Here is a 17220-nt window from a genome sequence, read left to right as displayed (position 1 = left end):
ATTACCGGAGAAAGCCTTGAAAACCTTTAAAATGTTATAAACGCTATATGATGTCTATTTATTTAACATTTAATCTACTTAAATCTAGAAGATTTGAAAATTCTTCATCTTGTCCTTAACATGTTAACTTTTGAATGTTTATGGATGAATTTGTTTGTTTTCCACTTATTTAATCATCACATTTTAAGATTAATTAACTATATCAAGCTTTTCTAGTTCTCTACATGTAATTATAACATCATGACTACACAAATACTGAAGCTGTAATGCAGGTACTCACTCTTTCTCTGTCTCCTCTGATCCACCCTCAGAAGACTTTTCCTCCTTCTTTGAAGCAGAACGAGGCCTTCTCTCCTCCCCGGTTGGTTCTACAGGCAGAATCCCATCAAGGAACTGCATCCGGTTCTTCTTGCTGTCCACCTGTAAAACCTCGCTTAATTCTTTATCACTATCTTGTAGAACCTTCGCAAGTTCCTGAGCTTTCTGATCACATTCAAGCTCTTCAGCAGACGGTTGTCGACCATGGTTAACTACGACTTCTGGGGTGGCGTGTGGTGCGGCGGAGTGATGTTCTTTTACCACCTCACTGTGTAGAGTTGTGTGAGGAGAGATGCGTTTATTTTGATCATCTTTATTGTCAGTGTGATGATGAATTTGATACGATGGATCATTTATGTTTCTTTTATTATTCATACTTTTACTTTTATCATGTCTCTGTGAATTATGATTGTCTGAAGGTGATTGATCTGATGTCTTATGTTGGACGCTTTGTGATGAGGGGCTATTTTTAGAATGACCTTGAGGTAACCTTAAGTCATGTGAATGTCTTTGTTCACTATGATGGTGGTTCCGCTTGTGATCTTGTCTTTGTGGTGAGGTTGTGCCTCCTTGTTGCTTATCACTGTGAGAACGGTTATGGAATGTAGCTACATTTTGATGATCACTATTGCCGCTGGAAGACCCACTTCTTGTCCGAGGTGAGAATGATTTCTGGTAATTGCGTTTCTGTCCACCCTGAACACTATGCACAAGGGTATTCTCCTTATTAATATTCTGCACACTTTCATTTTCACTGTAATTAGAAACTACCCTCGAGTTCAAGTCAGGACTAGACAAATTTGAATTCTGATCTTGCATAAGTTGATCCCCACCTGTGATAGGCTGATAACGGGGCTTGTGTGACCGTGAAGGTACCTGGGGCTCAGGGAGGGCTTTGCCTGGGCTTCGGGAAGTGTTTACGATATGATTCTGATTATGGGGATTGTGAATATTGGCACTATTTGTTGCTTTGTTATCATATGACCTAGGGCCACGATTTTGAAAGGAGTCTCTCCTGAATGCCGCAGAACTGCTACTAGGCTGCTGTTTGTAAGTCCTATGTGGTACAGCAGGGGGTGTGGCAGTCATGTGATCTGCAGAGTCAACACTGAGCCTGTGCAGTACCAAAGACTCAGGCTGAACCGAGGAGGTCTCGCCCTTCTTAACCACTGGCCGTAACCTGTCTTTTAAATTATCACTTTGAATTGCAGAACTTTCCAGCTGTTCTAGAGAGTCAGATGTGTAAGAATCAAAACTAGAGTCTCTATTATCATCACAAAATGCCTGACCAGGTCCGTTATTGGGTGAATGCTGACTACCTCCCTTTGACGAGCCAGGAGAATGAGAGAACACTTCGATATTTTTCACCCTGTCCTTAACAGACTGACGTGGCTCACGTGGCTCCTCAGTAAGGCTATTCCTGTCACGGGGCCGTTGAACAACAGTGTCAACAAAGTTTCCCGAACTTGATGATATGCCTGTGGGAGAGTTACTGTTCTGTAAACTCATGTTCGACAGCGGATTTGCTACTGATTTCACTGCATGTTGAACAGAGGTGACTTCTGCTGGTTGTAAAGACGAGTTCACAGGAGGCACACGCTGGTCAGTTGCTTTTCTGTCCCCATTAAGCACACTTGGGCTTTTTGATATGAGCGCTAAGTTCGGACTATCCCGACCCTCTAACTTTTTACGTGGAGGTTTGTTCGGCATATCAGCAACATCCTTCCTGTCCAGGTCCGGATGAAGCTGGAAGGTTTTGATCTCCTGACGCGTATGGAGCAGACTCGTGTCAGATGTTGTGCGCTTGTATTTCCCTACCTCACGAGGTGACTGCGTCTTGTAGTAACCATACGAGTCATCTGCACACCTGAAAAACATAATAAGGCTCATCAGTATGTCATTAATTCGCTTTATATGCTACTATACATGTAAGTTAACTTAATGAACTTAACCTCACACTTTGATGCATTAAATGAGGGTGATTAATTCGCTTCAGATACTAAAAACACTACTAGTACATAATTTAACATTTTTATCATCCCTATTCACACTCTGATCAAAGTGTAAAATCGGGAAGTTGTAAATGAACACCATATTTATTATTATTATTCAAAATACCTACACATTGAACGGAACGATTCCTCCCAAATTTGTCCTCCCAAACATTTTTTTACTTAAATCAAATGAAAGCCTTTTCCTCTTTTTAGTTTTCTTAACACATCCTTCTTCAACAATCCTTTTACGTTTTTTAAGAATAGTAAACAACTCTATATTAAAATCCATTATACTATTAAACAAATCCTTAAGGTATATGTATATTGATAATGTACATATTTTTAAATACTGAAACATTTCCTAAAAAGCACATTTATATACATTTCTCTTTGTTTATCTTACCTTCCAAATCACAAAAAAAAATCTAGTATTTTTATGATTTAATTACATCAATAAAATCAGACAAGTAATTGCACATTTTACATAGTTATGATAAAAATATTGCCGTCTGACTCATTTATTTGTGCAGGTAATTATGCAAACTATTATGCATCACCAATTCATACTTTCACACTTTTTTTACCAAAAACATGAATGACTGATCATGATAAGGCCAATTAACAACTTTATATTTTTAAAGGCCCTTTTTATCTTAAATTATCATCAGACATGGGCAATGGGCAATTATCTCTTCTTTTTGGGGGGGAGAGGGACACATCTGTGATGAAATCTGTTAGGAATTCAGTAATATGATTGTCAATTCATTAAGATGATGATCCTGATAACATGTTTGCCTAATTGTACAATAGAATTAAGTATTACAATTTTAAAAACACTTTTTGTACCTTTAATATTTTTTTCGCCATTTTTGTGCGAGATATTTATTAAGGTATGATTATGAATAACATAATGCTATGTGAATGCATCAAAGCCTTTAAGGCATGACTTTACTGTTAATAAAATTACAGTAATGCACCAGTCAATTGTAACCACGCCCCCCCCAGGTGCGGGGAATAGCCGTGACTTTGACTTTCAGTCCAGCCAACCCCGGGTAAAATCCCCGCCCTACGGGGATGAACTGATGGTTAAACCCCAGCCAAATGCCTCCGCACCCCAGAGACTCTATATAAAGCCCAATCTCAGCTAAATTTGGCGCTATGACAAAACCACCGCGGTCACCCGGCCCTGCAGGGGCACCTGGAAAGTAAAAACACGGCACTTTTCCCCCGCTATCCCCGGTATACCCCTGGACCTGGGGGGGCCGTGGTTACAATTGACTGGTGCATAACTACACTGCACATTACTACATAAACTTATAATAAATATAAAATGTTTTCATAAGCAGATATTTAACTAATCAATATCATTGGTATCATAGTTTCTTTTAAAATTTGCATTTAAAATATCTTTCTTAACCTGTAAATTTACTACAATTTCAGATTGTAATAAACACAAAATTCTCAGTGACATGTTGACTAACAATGACTTATACAATGTCCTACCTGATTCCCCAACGTTGAAATGTATACATCGCTTGCAGTGCTGTTAGAAATGCTGACACATTAAGTTTTAATTTTCACTCATCTCCCAAAACAATTAATTCATTAAATACAACTTTATTTCTGTGTTCCAACTTTCAAGTGGCACTAAGCATGATTTCAAACTTTTAAGTTCTCTTAATCACGAACATCCGTGAAAAAAAAAAGGGCTTCTATATTCAAAGTCAGGTGTTTATCTAACTGAACTCTATAATTATACATGTTAAAACATATCTCTGGTATCAATCAAATATCCTCCCCTATTTCATGAGAAGACTACAGAAATGAAAATGAAAGAAAGCCGAAATGCCCATCAGCAGTAGACAAACAGTGCTTCCTGGTGAGCTACTAACTTTTATAATTGGAGTAAAATGAGTAATGATGTTTTCATGAAGTCTACAAGTCTCCTTAGAGTATTCCACAAATGATGTTCTGAGGTGAAATGTTTGCCCAACATGATTTAGGAAAATAGCTCATGTCACTAGAGATCTCAAGTTTTATTAATATTGAACAATATTTGTGTATTAACCAGGCTGCTTAGAAAATTATTAAAAAAATATCTGCACAAGAATTTCCTCCAGTACAAAAGGGGGGCAAAAGTTAAATATCCATAAATCACATGTATGCATGCACAGTAGTTCACAGAATATTCAAAATGCCATTGCTCCTGAAATAAATTATAGGATTTTTGGGATATTTTCCGCCCCAGATAACAGATGTTCACTGCTATAAAAAAATAAGGAACTCCCCACATGAAAGGGCCCTATAGACTATTTTATAGGAGAAACAGAACTTCACTGACAATGTTTGAATTCTTTTAATCATTTATATTTCAATAACAACTGAAAATCCTTTTAAATTTGTCTTGGAATAGAAAACTATACCCCCTGATTTCTTCAAGACACAATACATCACTGAAACTTAGCTTCCTTTTATTCAATTATAACAATACAATGATTTGTTTTTCATGTAAACTTACAAATAAAACTTCAACTTGAATTGGCATTCTTGATTTTTGATACATAATTGTAATGTTAGGGTGAGGAATCACATGACTTCAATGGGGTTCTCACATAGGTCACCATGGGTCAAAACCGATGTTAACCTGCCTATCAAGTTTGAGGTCTCTGGGCCGTTATTGAAATATTGAGCACTCCATTGTGAATAAACACCAAGTTATTTTAAAATCTGTCCATACAAGGGAAAGTTACAGCCTGGACACGACAACCTATACTCTATGTCCTTATATGCAGCACTCCATTGTGAATGAACACCTAAGTGTGACCTTGACCTTAGAGGTAGGGACACGGGTCTTGCACGCGACACGTCGTCTAGGTATGCTGAACACATGTGGCAAGATATTTTAAAATATGTCCATACAAGGGAAAGTTACAGCCCGGACACGACAACCTATACTCTATGTCCTATGCAGCACTCCATTGTGAATAAACACTAAGTGTGACAGTGCGATTTTAATATGCCCACCTTTGGGGGCATACAAATATGTTTTCTTTTCCCTATTATGTGTCAATCATGATATAACATTGTCATTTTCAGGAGAGGAACACTAACATCTCCATGACTGTTTTTACAGATAAACAAAAAAGAGATGCTGGTGGAACATTGCAGGCAATGAGTTCATCTTGTGACCAAACTAATACACTAAATGCATAATTAGACCTTTATCACTTTCCATTGTAAATTTACTTATAAAATTTGCATTTTCTTTAACCTCCAGAAAAAACTTATGACTGCAGTAACAAAATGGCAGGAAAAATATGACGGTTCGTTTTCAGGCAATTTTACATTTGACTATCATCTGATTTTTTTTCTTTTCTCAAAATGAAATTCTAACTGCAGGTGCAAACTACATAAATATAATTATGAAGGTTGGCTTTTATGTTCTTTATGTTTTACTCTAAAAGTAACACACCTTAACCATTAACTGGCCACTTGGGATTTTCATCCAGCCATTAAATGGCCTCTGCATGGTATATATGCCAAGAATTGTTATTTCATAAAGGAGAAAGCTAGAGACTATTTTTTTGTAAACAATGTAAGTCAAATGCAGAATGAAAGCCTAATTCATGGCATTTTTGTTGAAAGAATAATACAATTAAGTATTAGTGTTCGTTCTCCTGTGTCTGTCAATAGGATTACTGGACGCACCCTGATTTAATCATTTAGAAAGTTCCATTTAGTCAAAAATTAGATTTACTAAGTGCTTTTTTTAGCTATTCACACATGGCGCTAGTCAAGACATTTTGCCCCAACACTAAAGCCTGACTAATGCTGATTGTATGGGTTAGTTAAGCAAAGATATACAATAACTATTACTTATTGCACTGGAAGACACATAGTATTCCCTCATCTAGCAATTTGGTTAAACATTTATGAAATAGAAAACACTGTTATGTCATTAATACAAGATTAAAAGTTGTATTATAACCAGCAACATCAACTTTCCATTAACAAGATTGGCCATTTTAGTGTTCAAGTGATATACACATAAAAATATAATCAACTGTGTATAAAGAGGAAAGTACATGTGCCTGAAATAGTAATTTACACTATTATTAGGTAATAAATTCCTGACATGAGATTTTTATTACATTTTAACACCACAAGCTAATGGTTTATGAACTGCTATGAACTTTAACTCAAATTAGAGAGCAATATGTCCATCAAACTTTTTGGATCATTCTGGTAATGGCTCACAGGTTTTCAATTACTGTGAAATTGAGGTTACGAAATTTTTGTTATTATTGCAATAACCTCAATAATGCGTCTATAAAATTACCTAGTCTTGACATGAGAATATGTTGGAAAATAACAAGGATGCCAGACCTTTTCAGTCTTTCTCGGCTTGCAAATGGGCAGAACTACCAAATACTGTATCCAGAGTAATATGGGCCTTACTTCACATAATGCATATTATGTCATGGAAACTTAACACGTGTACTTATATTAGTTTCATGCGAGTATCTTGCACAGTTTTTTGAGTCTCTTGTGACCAAAGATTTTTTTGTCTGCATGATCAGCCTGAATCACTTTCAAGACTAACCTCAACTTTTATTTGTTCGAAAAAAAAACGACAATAGATTAAATCGTAAATCCTGTTTAGTGTATTTTGTAACTCAAACTGGACTGATCATTTGAGCTCAATTTGGGAAGTAGAAAGTAAGATACAAAGGGTGATGAAAACAAACAAGGCAACCAAATTTTTAGTTTTAGTGATAGTATAAAGCTAATTTCAGCCAGTTTATTCCATCAGGACTCTCCCCAATGCTGCCAGAGCTTCTGCGGCATGGGGTAGAAGCTAAATGTTTCTATCTGCTTCTAAATTTAATATCGCTTAGAATCTTTCTTTTCATCCCTTATATCAGCTGCTTTCCATGAAAATGTGCTAGATTCTTTTATTAATATACACAGATACTGACAGCTTCATAATAAATCTTCTGGGGAAAAAGCATATGGTGGTATAATAAAAGTTTATATCAAACTGCTGGTTTTGAGCTATTTTTAATGTATTTTCTTGAAACTTCATATCAGACCAATTAATACTGTTTTGGAACATTACATTTCCTCTCATATCCTCCATACAATTTTCTGTTGAAAAATATCGTATTTTCTGACTTCAACATACATTTTAATAACAATAAAAGTTTTAAAAGGTAGTACACGTTTTCAATTCTACAATTTAAACATGAAAAAAAACTTGCACTATCATAAATCAAATTAAATTATTATTTTTATTCTAGCATTCTGTTGTGAATACAAATAGACATGATCTTTTTTGTGGAAGATGTAGCAGTTATCCAGGAGTAATTAAGATATATAGGTAAAAGATAATGCTGAAATATCTGGAGTGCATTGCCATGACATAGATCAAAGTGGCTTTTTATCCTCACAATGACTAACTCTCTCTTGAAATGAACCACCTGATAATTGGTGTCATATCTCATTATACCAAACAGAATAAACATTTTGCCCACCTACATTTTTTTTATCAGGTATTTTGATTGTGTATGGTTTACTTTCAGAAATGATACACATCAGATTTTCTTCTTTCTTTGTGAACAAAGCAGAGTTCATTTACATAGTGTAATTGGGGCAAAATAAAAGTAGTGTTTCATTTGATTAAAAGTTTAGGGTGATTAACCTCGTATGTATGGTAATGCTTTTTAGGTAAACAACCATTAAAATGAATGATTTAAGAAATAACCGGTAAATATCAAAACATAACAAGAGCTGTCACAGACAGCTATATCCCTTGCCTCATGGGGGCATTTTTTGTAAAGAAACCCAATCAATGGTAAGGGTAGTTTCTCAGGAACATAAGAAATGTGTAAATTTAAGAAAGGGCAATAACTCTTTCAAAAAAGGTAAAATTGCAAAAGCCTGACAATATGCGCTGCGTCACTATATAGTCATCAATCTGTGAAAGTTTGGTAGAAATCGCATGAAAAACATAAGAGGAGTTGCGAAGAAACCAATTTTAAATGTAAAATAAACAAAGGGCTATAACTCTTTCTAAAATGGTTGAATCAGGAAAGCCCGACAATATGCACTGCGTCACTATATAGTCATCAATCTGTGAAAGTTTGGTAGAAATCGCATGAAAAACGTAAGAGGAGTTGCAAAGAAACCAATTTTAAATGTTAAATAAGCAAAGGGCAATAACTGCGCTGCTTCAATTTATGATCATCAATCTGTGAAAGTTTGGTAGAAATCGCATGAAAAAACTTAAGAGGAGTTGCGAAGAAACCAATTTAAATGTAAAATAAGCAAAGGGCAATAACTCTTTCAAAAATGGTCAAATCGCAAAAGCCAGACAACGTGCGCTGCTTCACTTTATGATCATCAATCTGTGAAAGTTTGGTAGAAATCGCATGAAAAACGTAAGAGGAGTTGTGAAGAAACCAATTTTAAATGTAAAATAAGTAATGGGCAATGACTCTTTCAAAAATGGTCAAATCGCAAAAGCCAGATAATATGCGCTGCTTCACTTTATGATCATCAATCTGTGAAAGTTTGGTAGAAATCGCACGAAAAACGTAAGGAGTTGGGAAGAAACCAATTTTAAATGTAAAATAAGCAAAGGGCAATAATTCTTTCAAAAATGGTCAAATCAGGAAAGCCCGACAATATGCGCTGCTTCACTTTATGATAATCAATCTGTGAAAGTTTTGTAGAAATCACTTGAAAAACGTAAGAGGAGTTGCGAAGAAACCAATTTAAATGTAAAATAAGCAAAGGGCAATAACTCTTTCAAAAATGGTCAAATCAGGAAAGCCCGACAATATGCGCTGCTTCACTTTATGATCATCAATCTGTGAAAGTTTGGTAGAAATCGCATGAAAAACGTAAGAGGAGTTGCGAAGAAACCAATTTAAATGTAAAATAAGCAAAGGGCAATAACTCTTTCAAAAATGGTCAAATCAGAAAAGCCCGACATTATGCACTGCTTTACTTTATGATCATCAATCTGTGGAAGTTTGGTAGAAATCGCATGAAAAATGTAAAAGGAGTTGCGAAGAAACCAATTTTAAATGTAAAATAAACAAAGGGCTATAACTCTTTTAAAAATGGTTGAATCGCAAAAGCCCAACAATATGCGCTGCGTCACTATATAGTCATCAATCTGTGAAAGTTTGGTAGAAATCACATGAAAAACGTAAGAGGAGTTGCGAAGAAACCAATTTTAAATGTAAAATAAGCAAAGGGCAATTACTCTTTCAAAAATGGTCAAATCGCAAAAGCCTGACAATATGTGCTGCTTCAATTTATGATCATCAATATGTAAAAGTTTGATAGAAATCGCATGAAAAAACGTAAGAGGAGTTGCGAAGAAACCAATTTTAAATGTAAAATAAGCAAAGGGCAATAACTCTTTCAAAAATGATCAAATCGCAAAAGCCAGACAATATGCGCTGCTTCACTTTATGATCATCAATCTGTGAAAGTTTGGTAGAAATCGCATGAAAAACGTAAGAGGAGTTGCGAAGAAACCAATTTTAAATGTTAAATAAGCAAAGGGCAATAACTCTTTCAAAAAAGGTATAATCGGGAAATCCCGACAATAGCGCTGCTTCAATTTATGATCATCAATCTGTGAAAGTTTGGTAGAAATTGCATGAAAAAGCGTTAAGAGGAGTTGCGAAGAAACCAATTTTAAATGTAAAATAAGCAAAGGGCAATAACTCTTTCAAAAATGGTCAAATTGCAAAAGCCAGACAATATGCACTGCTTCAATTTATGATCATCAATCTGTGAAAGTTTGGTAGAAATCGCATGAAAAACGGAAGAGGAGTTGCGAAGAAACCAATTTTAAATGTTAAATAAGCAAAGGGCAATTACTCTTTCAAAAATGGTCGAATCGGGAAAGCCCAACAATATGCGCTGCTTCACTTTATGATCATCAATCTGTGAAAGTTTGGTAGAAATCGCATGAAAAACGTAAGAGAAGTTGCGAAGAAACCAATTTTAAATGTAAAATAAACAAAGGGCTATAACTCTTTCAAAAATGGTTGAATCGCAAAAGCCCGACAATATGCGCTGCGTCACTATATAGTCATCAATCTGTGAAAGTTTGGTAGAAATCACATGAAAAACGTAAGAGGAGTTGCGAAGAAACCAATTTTAAATGTAAAATAAACAAAGGGCTATAACTCTTTTAAAAATGGTCAAATCAGGAAAGCCGACAATATGCGCTGCTTCACTTTATGATCATCAATCTTTAAAAGTTTGGTAGAAATCGCATGAGAAATGTAAGAGGAGATGCAAAGAAATGAATGTCGGACGGACGCACACACGCACGCACGCACGGAATCGCGCCTACCATTACTATTTCTCCTCGCCTTTTCAAGGCGGGGGATAAAAATGAATAATATCTTGCAACAGCTGTTATTATTTTCCATCAGTACTGGCAGAATGAAAGCATGTCGTGAACATTATGCTTTTTATCAAATTATTTGGCTGATGATAAAATTTTGACAAGAAATGTTAATCTCATTAATGTAATACATTGTGAGAAATAAATCACTTCTTGGACAGTTTAAGCTTTATGGTAGCCTCTACTAATTTATTTTTATTTATTATTATGAATTGTTTTTGTAAACAAAAACAGCACTCTTTATTTGATCAAAGGGAATTAACAATGGTTAGTCTAAGCACAGTCATAAAAGTCACATACATAGTAACTTCCCTTGCTTCATGAAATCTACTGCTAATATTCAAACCATGCCTCTTATTTTCTTGTAACTTATTTCCTTGCAACATGCAATTCCGATATTACATCATTTTTTTTAACATGATATTCTGATATAAAATTAAATTTTCACCTGTCAGAATCATCCTTTGACGTTTCTGCCCCTTTCACAAACTCCTGAAGAGGTGGGGGAAAGTCGGCCGTCTTGTTCAGGTCAGAGGGAACCTCTACTTCTCCGTTTTTCATGGGAGTGGGCATGGGCGGGGGTTCTGGGGTGGTACGGCCTCTTGAGGCTGGTGGAGACTGAAGCAAAATCGTGGCGGTGTTAACTTCTGTGTGACATGGCGACGTCTGTGGTGACACTCTCATCACAGGCTTTACCTCCATAGCAGAGGCTTGTTCTTGTTTGTATGACTGAGATAACGACACTTGCACAGTTGACTTAGTTGAAACCACTTGCATTGATATTCCCACAGGTTTGTGCTGTTCAGAGAACCTCCGAGCCTGTCTCCGTAACTGCTGGGCGTACGCGTCCTCTTTGAGAGTGCCCGTTCCTCCGCCCTCCCAGCCTCGGGAACTAGAAGGCACACCAGTGTCTTGACTATAAGAATCTTTAAGACCTTCATGCTGGCTTGGGTCCATACGAGCCAGCAGAAAGGACTCAGACTTGCTGCTGTTAAAGCACCTTGGCGGCAGGGCAGGAGGTGCGTCCTCGCTTACTCCAGGGACAGGCGGAGGGGGGCGACGGGGATAGTCGCCACCCACATTATGATAGATCGGTGCAGTTACCATGCTGCCTTCATCTCCTGATGTGGGACTGAAATGAAGATCAAAATATCTCATATTGATGTAGGTGTAATTTGATGTCTGAAATTTAAAGTTTATTCATAGTGGTCTGAATACAAAAAATGTTGGTGATATCATCTAAACAAATAATTATGGAAATATTATAAAAGCAATGATTTCAACTGAGAATATGTATTTTTTCTTCCTCACATAACAATGTAAACCCCGCAATGTTTACAATTATGAAATTGTTCCTATCTTCCCAATCATTTTCTTTTAAACAACTTCCAATAGGTCAATTTACCTAACCATTATTTTGATCCAAAAATGCCTTCATATATACTTTAAATCATTCAAACTCAGCGAAAACCTACATATAAAGTTATCAAAAATATGAAGCCCACTTCAAATTCAACAGAAATAAAATTTGCTTTAGTTATCATCCTTGTATCAAGTCAAATATTTACGTCAGCTATACAATAAAGTACATAGCAATCACCAAGAAATAACATTACAGCTATGACTATCCCTGCAACTGAAAAAGGCTATCATTTAAATGACAGAAGAAACAAGGCAACTCAGCTATCAAAGCGACAATCTTTCTTAAAACCTTTAACTGAGCTCCTTTAAAACATCCCCAGATAGGTTTCACAAACTTCTTAAAATTACAACATTATAATAATAATGATACCAATCTTTTTGTATCCTCTGAAGCAAGTAATCTGTATGATCATACTAACATGTATATCCATCAGGCATTTATTATTTTTTTGTTAACCAAAAATTTTATCAACAGAAAAGCATTTTTTTCAGTGAAAATCACGAAGACATACCGTAAATGACTGGGTATAAGACAATACGGGGTTTTAGATGCAGACAAAAAAATCCGTGAAAAATCTGAGAAAAGAACCGTTTAATCTATGTTTTGGGTTAAAGGACGCATAGAAAATAAGTCAAAAACGTCTGTTCAATTTCGGCCACCATGTTTGTTGAGTGACGAAAAATATTTATTCGTGAAAATGGCGATGGTTATCTTTAAAACCATACAATGATAATGCAAAATGTGTTTCATTTTAATTCGTTTAATGTTAGGAAAGGCACTTAAAAGAACTGATTGTGATCATTTGTTTCTGGATAGCACTGAAAGGTGCCTTTTATGCAAATATGTAAGATTTCTTTTTGACAGTATATCGAAAATGATAACCTGTCAAGAATGAAGTTAAGTTATGCATAAACCTTATATTGTACGGGTTTGTTCTCAAAATGTCAACACCTACAGAAAAGAATAAAGTTTGCGTAAATGTGTGAAAAAACAAGACCATTATCGCATCAATTTGTAGTATTGGTATGTTAAACAGAACAAAAGGCAATGTGAGTTTTTCATACCTTATCATACAACTGACAAAAAATATTTTGACAGTGCGAAACTTTGCTTTTTATATGCATGTTTAAATATTGTTCAATTCAATTTATTATTCAAAATAATATTGAATAACTTTATTCGAAAAATATTTTTGTTTAAATTATTAACGTCTTACGATATACCGTATCCCGATCTTTAACTGCCGTTTTAACCTGTATATACTCGATCAATATGACGCGAGTAACATCCCTTTCTACATAAAACTAAACAAACTCTCGGCTTGAAATCGACCTCAGAAAAAAAAATCAAAAAATTGTTACTGGGTTTTATACGCAGGCATTTTTTTACATCAAATTCTGATGGAAAAAAGTGTGTCTAATACCCAGTCATTTATGGTATTACCTTGAGTATGTAATTGCAAATGAAAATGGTCCCTTATAATCCAGTGACATATACAAAATAGTCCCTAATAGTCCAGTGACATACACAAAATGGTCCCTAATAGTCCAGTGACATACACTAAATGGTAACCAATAGTCCAGTGACATACACTAAATGGTCCATAATAGTCCAGTGACATACACTAAATGGTCCCTAATAGTCCAGTGACATACACTAAATGGTCCATAATAGTCCAGTGACATACACAAAATGGTCCCTAATAGTCCAGTGACATACACTAAATGGTCCCTAATAGTCCAGTGACATACACAAAATGGTCCCTAATAGTCCAGTGACATACACTAAATGGTAACCCATAGTCCAGTGACATACACAAAATGGTCCGTAATAGTCCAGTGACATACACAAAACACATGTGAAAGAGATTGTCACCAGCACAAAACAAAAGATAAAAGATCAGCCAATTTAACGTACATCATCATGTCCTCATTTTTTTGGTTGTGACATTAAAAGCCAAACACCAAAGTGAGCTTAGTATGAAACATAAGTAAAACCACATTAACCCATAGTATGATTCACTTACAAATTCAAGATAAGATGCCTTACTTCAAAGCCCACTCATTTTTTGACAAATGTATAATATTAGGTTTCATGATATTCTATATTATTATCATTAAATCTGCCTTTTAATCTTATGACAGATGTAATGCCTGATGGAATGTTAACCTTTGATCATTATATCTATAATCCGGGCAAAATGACCTAATTTGAACTGTGGTAAGTCTTGAATACTGGGGATATCCAATAATTAAACAATGAATAATGCTGTGACGTCGCTGACCAATGACAAAGAAAACAATAGAATGTGGCTCTTTAGTCACCTTAGATTTTTTTTATGACCAACAGTAAGAAGGTTACATTATTTTACTAAACCTAAATGGTTTCATATAACATATTTTAGTTATATATTATCAGCAAAGCTTCAATGTGTGTACTTCTCGTGCACGCAGCCTCTGAGATCTAACCAAAGACTCTCTGATTCAGATCCCGCACTAAAGCCGCCCATTCGTGATCACTAAAGTTGACTTTTTTATGCCATCAACTGTAGTAGAAGGATACCTAAAATTTTGACAACTTGTCAATAAATGTTTGTCCTCTTTGATTTTGTTAATATTATGATGTAGTCTTCATATTGCCCACTCTAATTTACTATTATTCTCAATCAAACTGATCATGGATGGGCTGCTTAAGCCATTGGCTACTTCATGGATACCAAGGTTTGGATACCCAAGGTTTTGCACAAAGACTAATTAAACAAGAGATGTTTGTCAAACATTATGCCCCCCCTGAGCGCCATGTTGTCAGGATTATATGGACAATTGAATGAAATATGCATGGACCGAAATGACAGCTGATTTGTTGCCGTTAAGGCAGTTTTAAGATTATGACCATAAAAGTGTGAGGATAGAGTGTGTTATGACCATGACCTTTGACTCTATGAACTCAAAATCCAGAGTCATCAGCTGGTCACCAGAAACCTAAATGTCAAGTTCGAGGGCCATGGGTGCAGGCATTGTCAAGTTATCACACAGACAAGTTTTTTTCGTTCAAGGTCACTGTGATCTTGACCTTTGACCCAATGACCTCTTAAATCATAAGGGGTCATCTACAAGTCAGATGCAACTCCAAGTCAAGTTTGAAGGCCATGGGTTCAGGCATTGTTGATTTATAACTCGGACAACCTTTTACCATTCAAGATCACTGTGACCTTGACCTTTGGCTCTATGAATCCTAAAATCAATAAGGGTGATCTACTGGTCAGACTTAACATCCATGTCAAGTTTAATGATCATAGGTTCAGGCATTGTTGAGATATCAGTGGGAGAAGATTTGTTAACTTTTTTGCGTTAAAGGTAACTGTGACATTGACCTTGGCCTGATGACCCCCATAGTCGATAGGGGTCATCTACTGGGCAGTCCCAACCTTCATGTCAAGTTTGATGACCATAGGTCCAGGAATTGTCGAGTTCGCTTTCAAGGTCACTGTGACCTTGACCTTTGACCCCTAAAATCAATAGGGGTCATCTACTGGTCAGACCCAATCTCCATGTCAAGTTTGAGGGCCATGGGTGCAGGCATTGTTGAGTTATCACTCGGACAACCTTTTATCATTCAAGGTCACTGTGACCTTCACCCTTGGCCCAATGACCCCTAAAATCAATAGGGACCATCTTCTGGCCAGGCCCAACCTCCAAGTCAAGTTTGAGGGCCATGGGTGCAGGCATTGTCGAGTTATCACTCGGATAACCTTTTACCATTCCAGGTCACTGTGACCTTGACCTTTAGTCCAATGACCCCTAAAATCAATAGGGACCATCTTCTGGCCAGGCCCAACCTCCAAGTCAAGTTTGAGGGCCATGGGTGCAGGCATTGTCGAGTTATCACTCGGACAACCTTTTACCATTCCAGGTCACTGTGACCTTGACCTTTGGCCAGATGACCCCCAAAAACCATAGGGGTCATCTCCTGGTCAGGCCAATTCTCCAAGTAAAGTTTAAGGGCCATGGGTGCAGGCATTGTCGAGTTATCACTCAGACAACCTTTTACCATTCAAGGTGACCTTGACCTTTGGCCAGATGACCCCCAAAAACAAAAGGGGTCATGTACTGGTCAGGCCCAATTCCAAGTCAAGTTTGAGGGCCATGGGTGCAGGCATTGTCAAGTTATCACACGGAAAACCTTTAACCATTCAAGGTGACTGTGACCTTGACCTTTGGCCCGATGACCCCCCAAAACAATAGGGGTCTTCTACTGGTCAGGCCCAACCTCTAATTCAATTATGAGGGCCATGGGTGCAGGCATTGTCGAATTATCACTCGGGACAACCTTTTACCATTCAAGGTCACTGTGACCTTGACCTTTGGCCTGATGACCCCCATAAACAATAGGGGTCATGTACTGGTCAGGCCCAAACTCCAATTCAATTATGAGGGCCATGGGTGCCGGCATTGTTGAGTTATCACTCGGACAACCTTTTACCATTCAAGGTCACTGTGAACTTGACCTTTGACCCGATGAGCCCCCAAAACAATAGGGGTCATCTACTGGTCAGGCCCAACCTCCATGTCAAGTTTGAGGGCCATGGGTGCAGGCATTGTTGAGTTATCATTTGGACAAGCTTTAAATTATTTTACCATTAAAGGTCACTGTGACCTTGACCTTTGACCCGATGACCCCCAAAATCAATAGGGGTCATCTACTGGTCAGGCCCAACCTTCATGTGAAGTTTGATGACCATACGTCCAGGAATTATCACTCGGACAAGCTTTGGTCTACCGACGGACCGACCAACCGACCGACATGCCTGTGCAAAGCAATATACCCCTCTTCTTCGAAGGGTGGCATAATAACAATTACATTGATTTGAATTGGGAGTTGTTTTAAATCGGGAGCAGGACTACCCTGGTGAAACTACACGTGTAAAATGCAGCAAGTGGCCGTATCCATGGCCTATTGTTTCCCAATGTTCGAGTCATGATGGTAGTGATACAAAACTTGATATATTTTCTTTTATCATGTACACTTTTATATTAAAAAGGCAGCTAAAA

The 17220-nt window shown here is 36.8% G+C and overlaps 1 protein-coding gene across 7 annotated transcripts in view; it reads right to left on the bottom strand.

Annotated features, from left to right (window-relative positions):
• The window catches only part of LOC128227977 (uncharacterized), a 186304-nt gene that overhangs the window by 4974 nt on the left and 164110 nt on the right, over positions 1-17220 (bottom strand). For all 7 annotated transcript variants that reach the window (XM_052938974.1, XM_052938975.1, XM_052938978.1 and 4 more), the window contains 2 exons: positions 11195-11878; positions 281-2185 (listed from right to left, as the gene is read on the bottom strand). In XM_052938974.1, coding sequence (XP_052794934.1) covers positions 281-2185; positions 11195-11878 — 2589 coding nt within the window. The remainder of the gene's footprint in view (positions 1-280; positions 2186-11194; positions 11879-17220) is intronic.

Source organism: Mya arenaria, chromosome 3, assembly GCF_026914265.1.
Source record: "Mya arenaria isolate MELC-2E11 chromosome 3, ASM2691426v1".
In the NCBI taxonomy this organism is placed as follows: Eukaryota; Metazoa; Mollusca; class Bivalvia; order Myida; family Myidae; genus Mya; species Mya arenaria.
The sequence above is the reverse complement of the archived record's forward strand: the minus strand, read 5'-3'. Positions and strand labels throughout refer to the sequence as shown.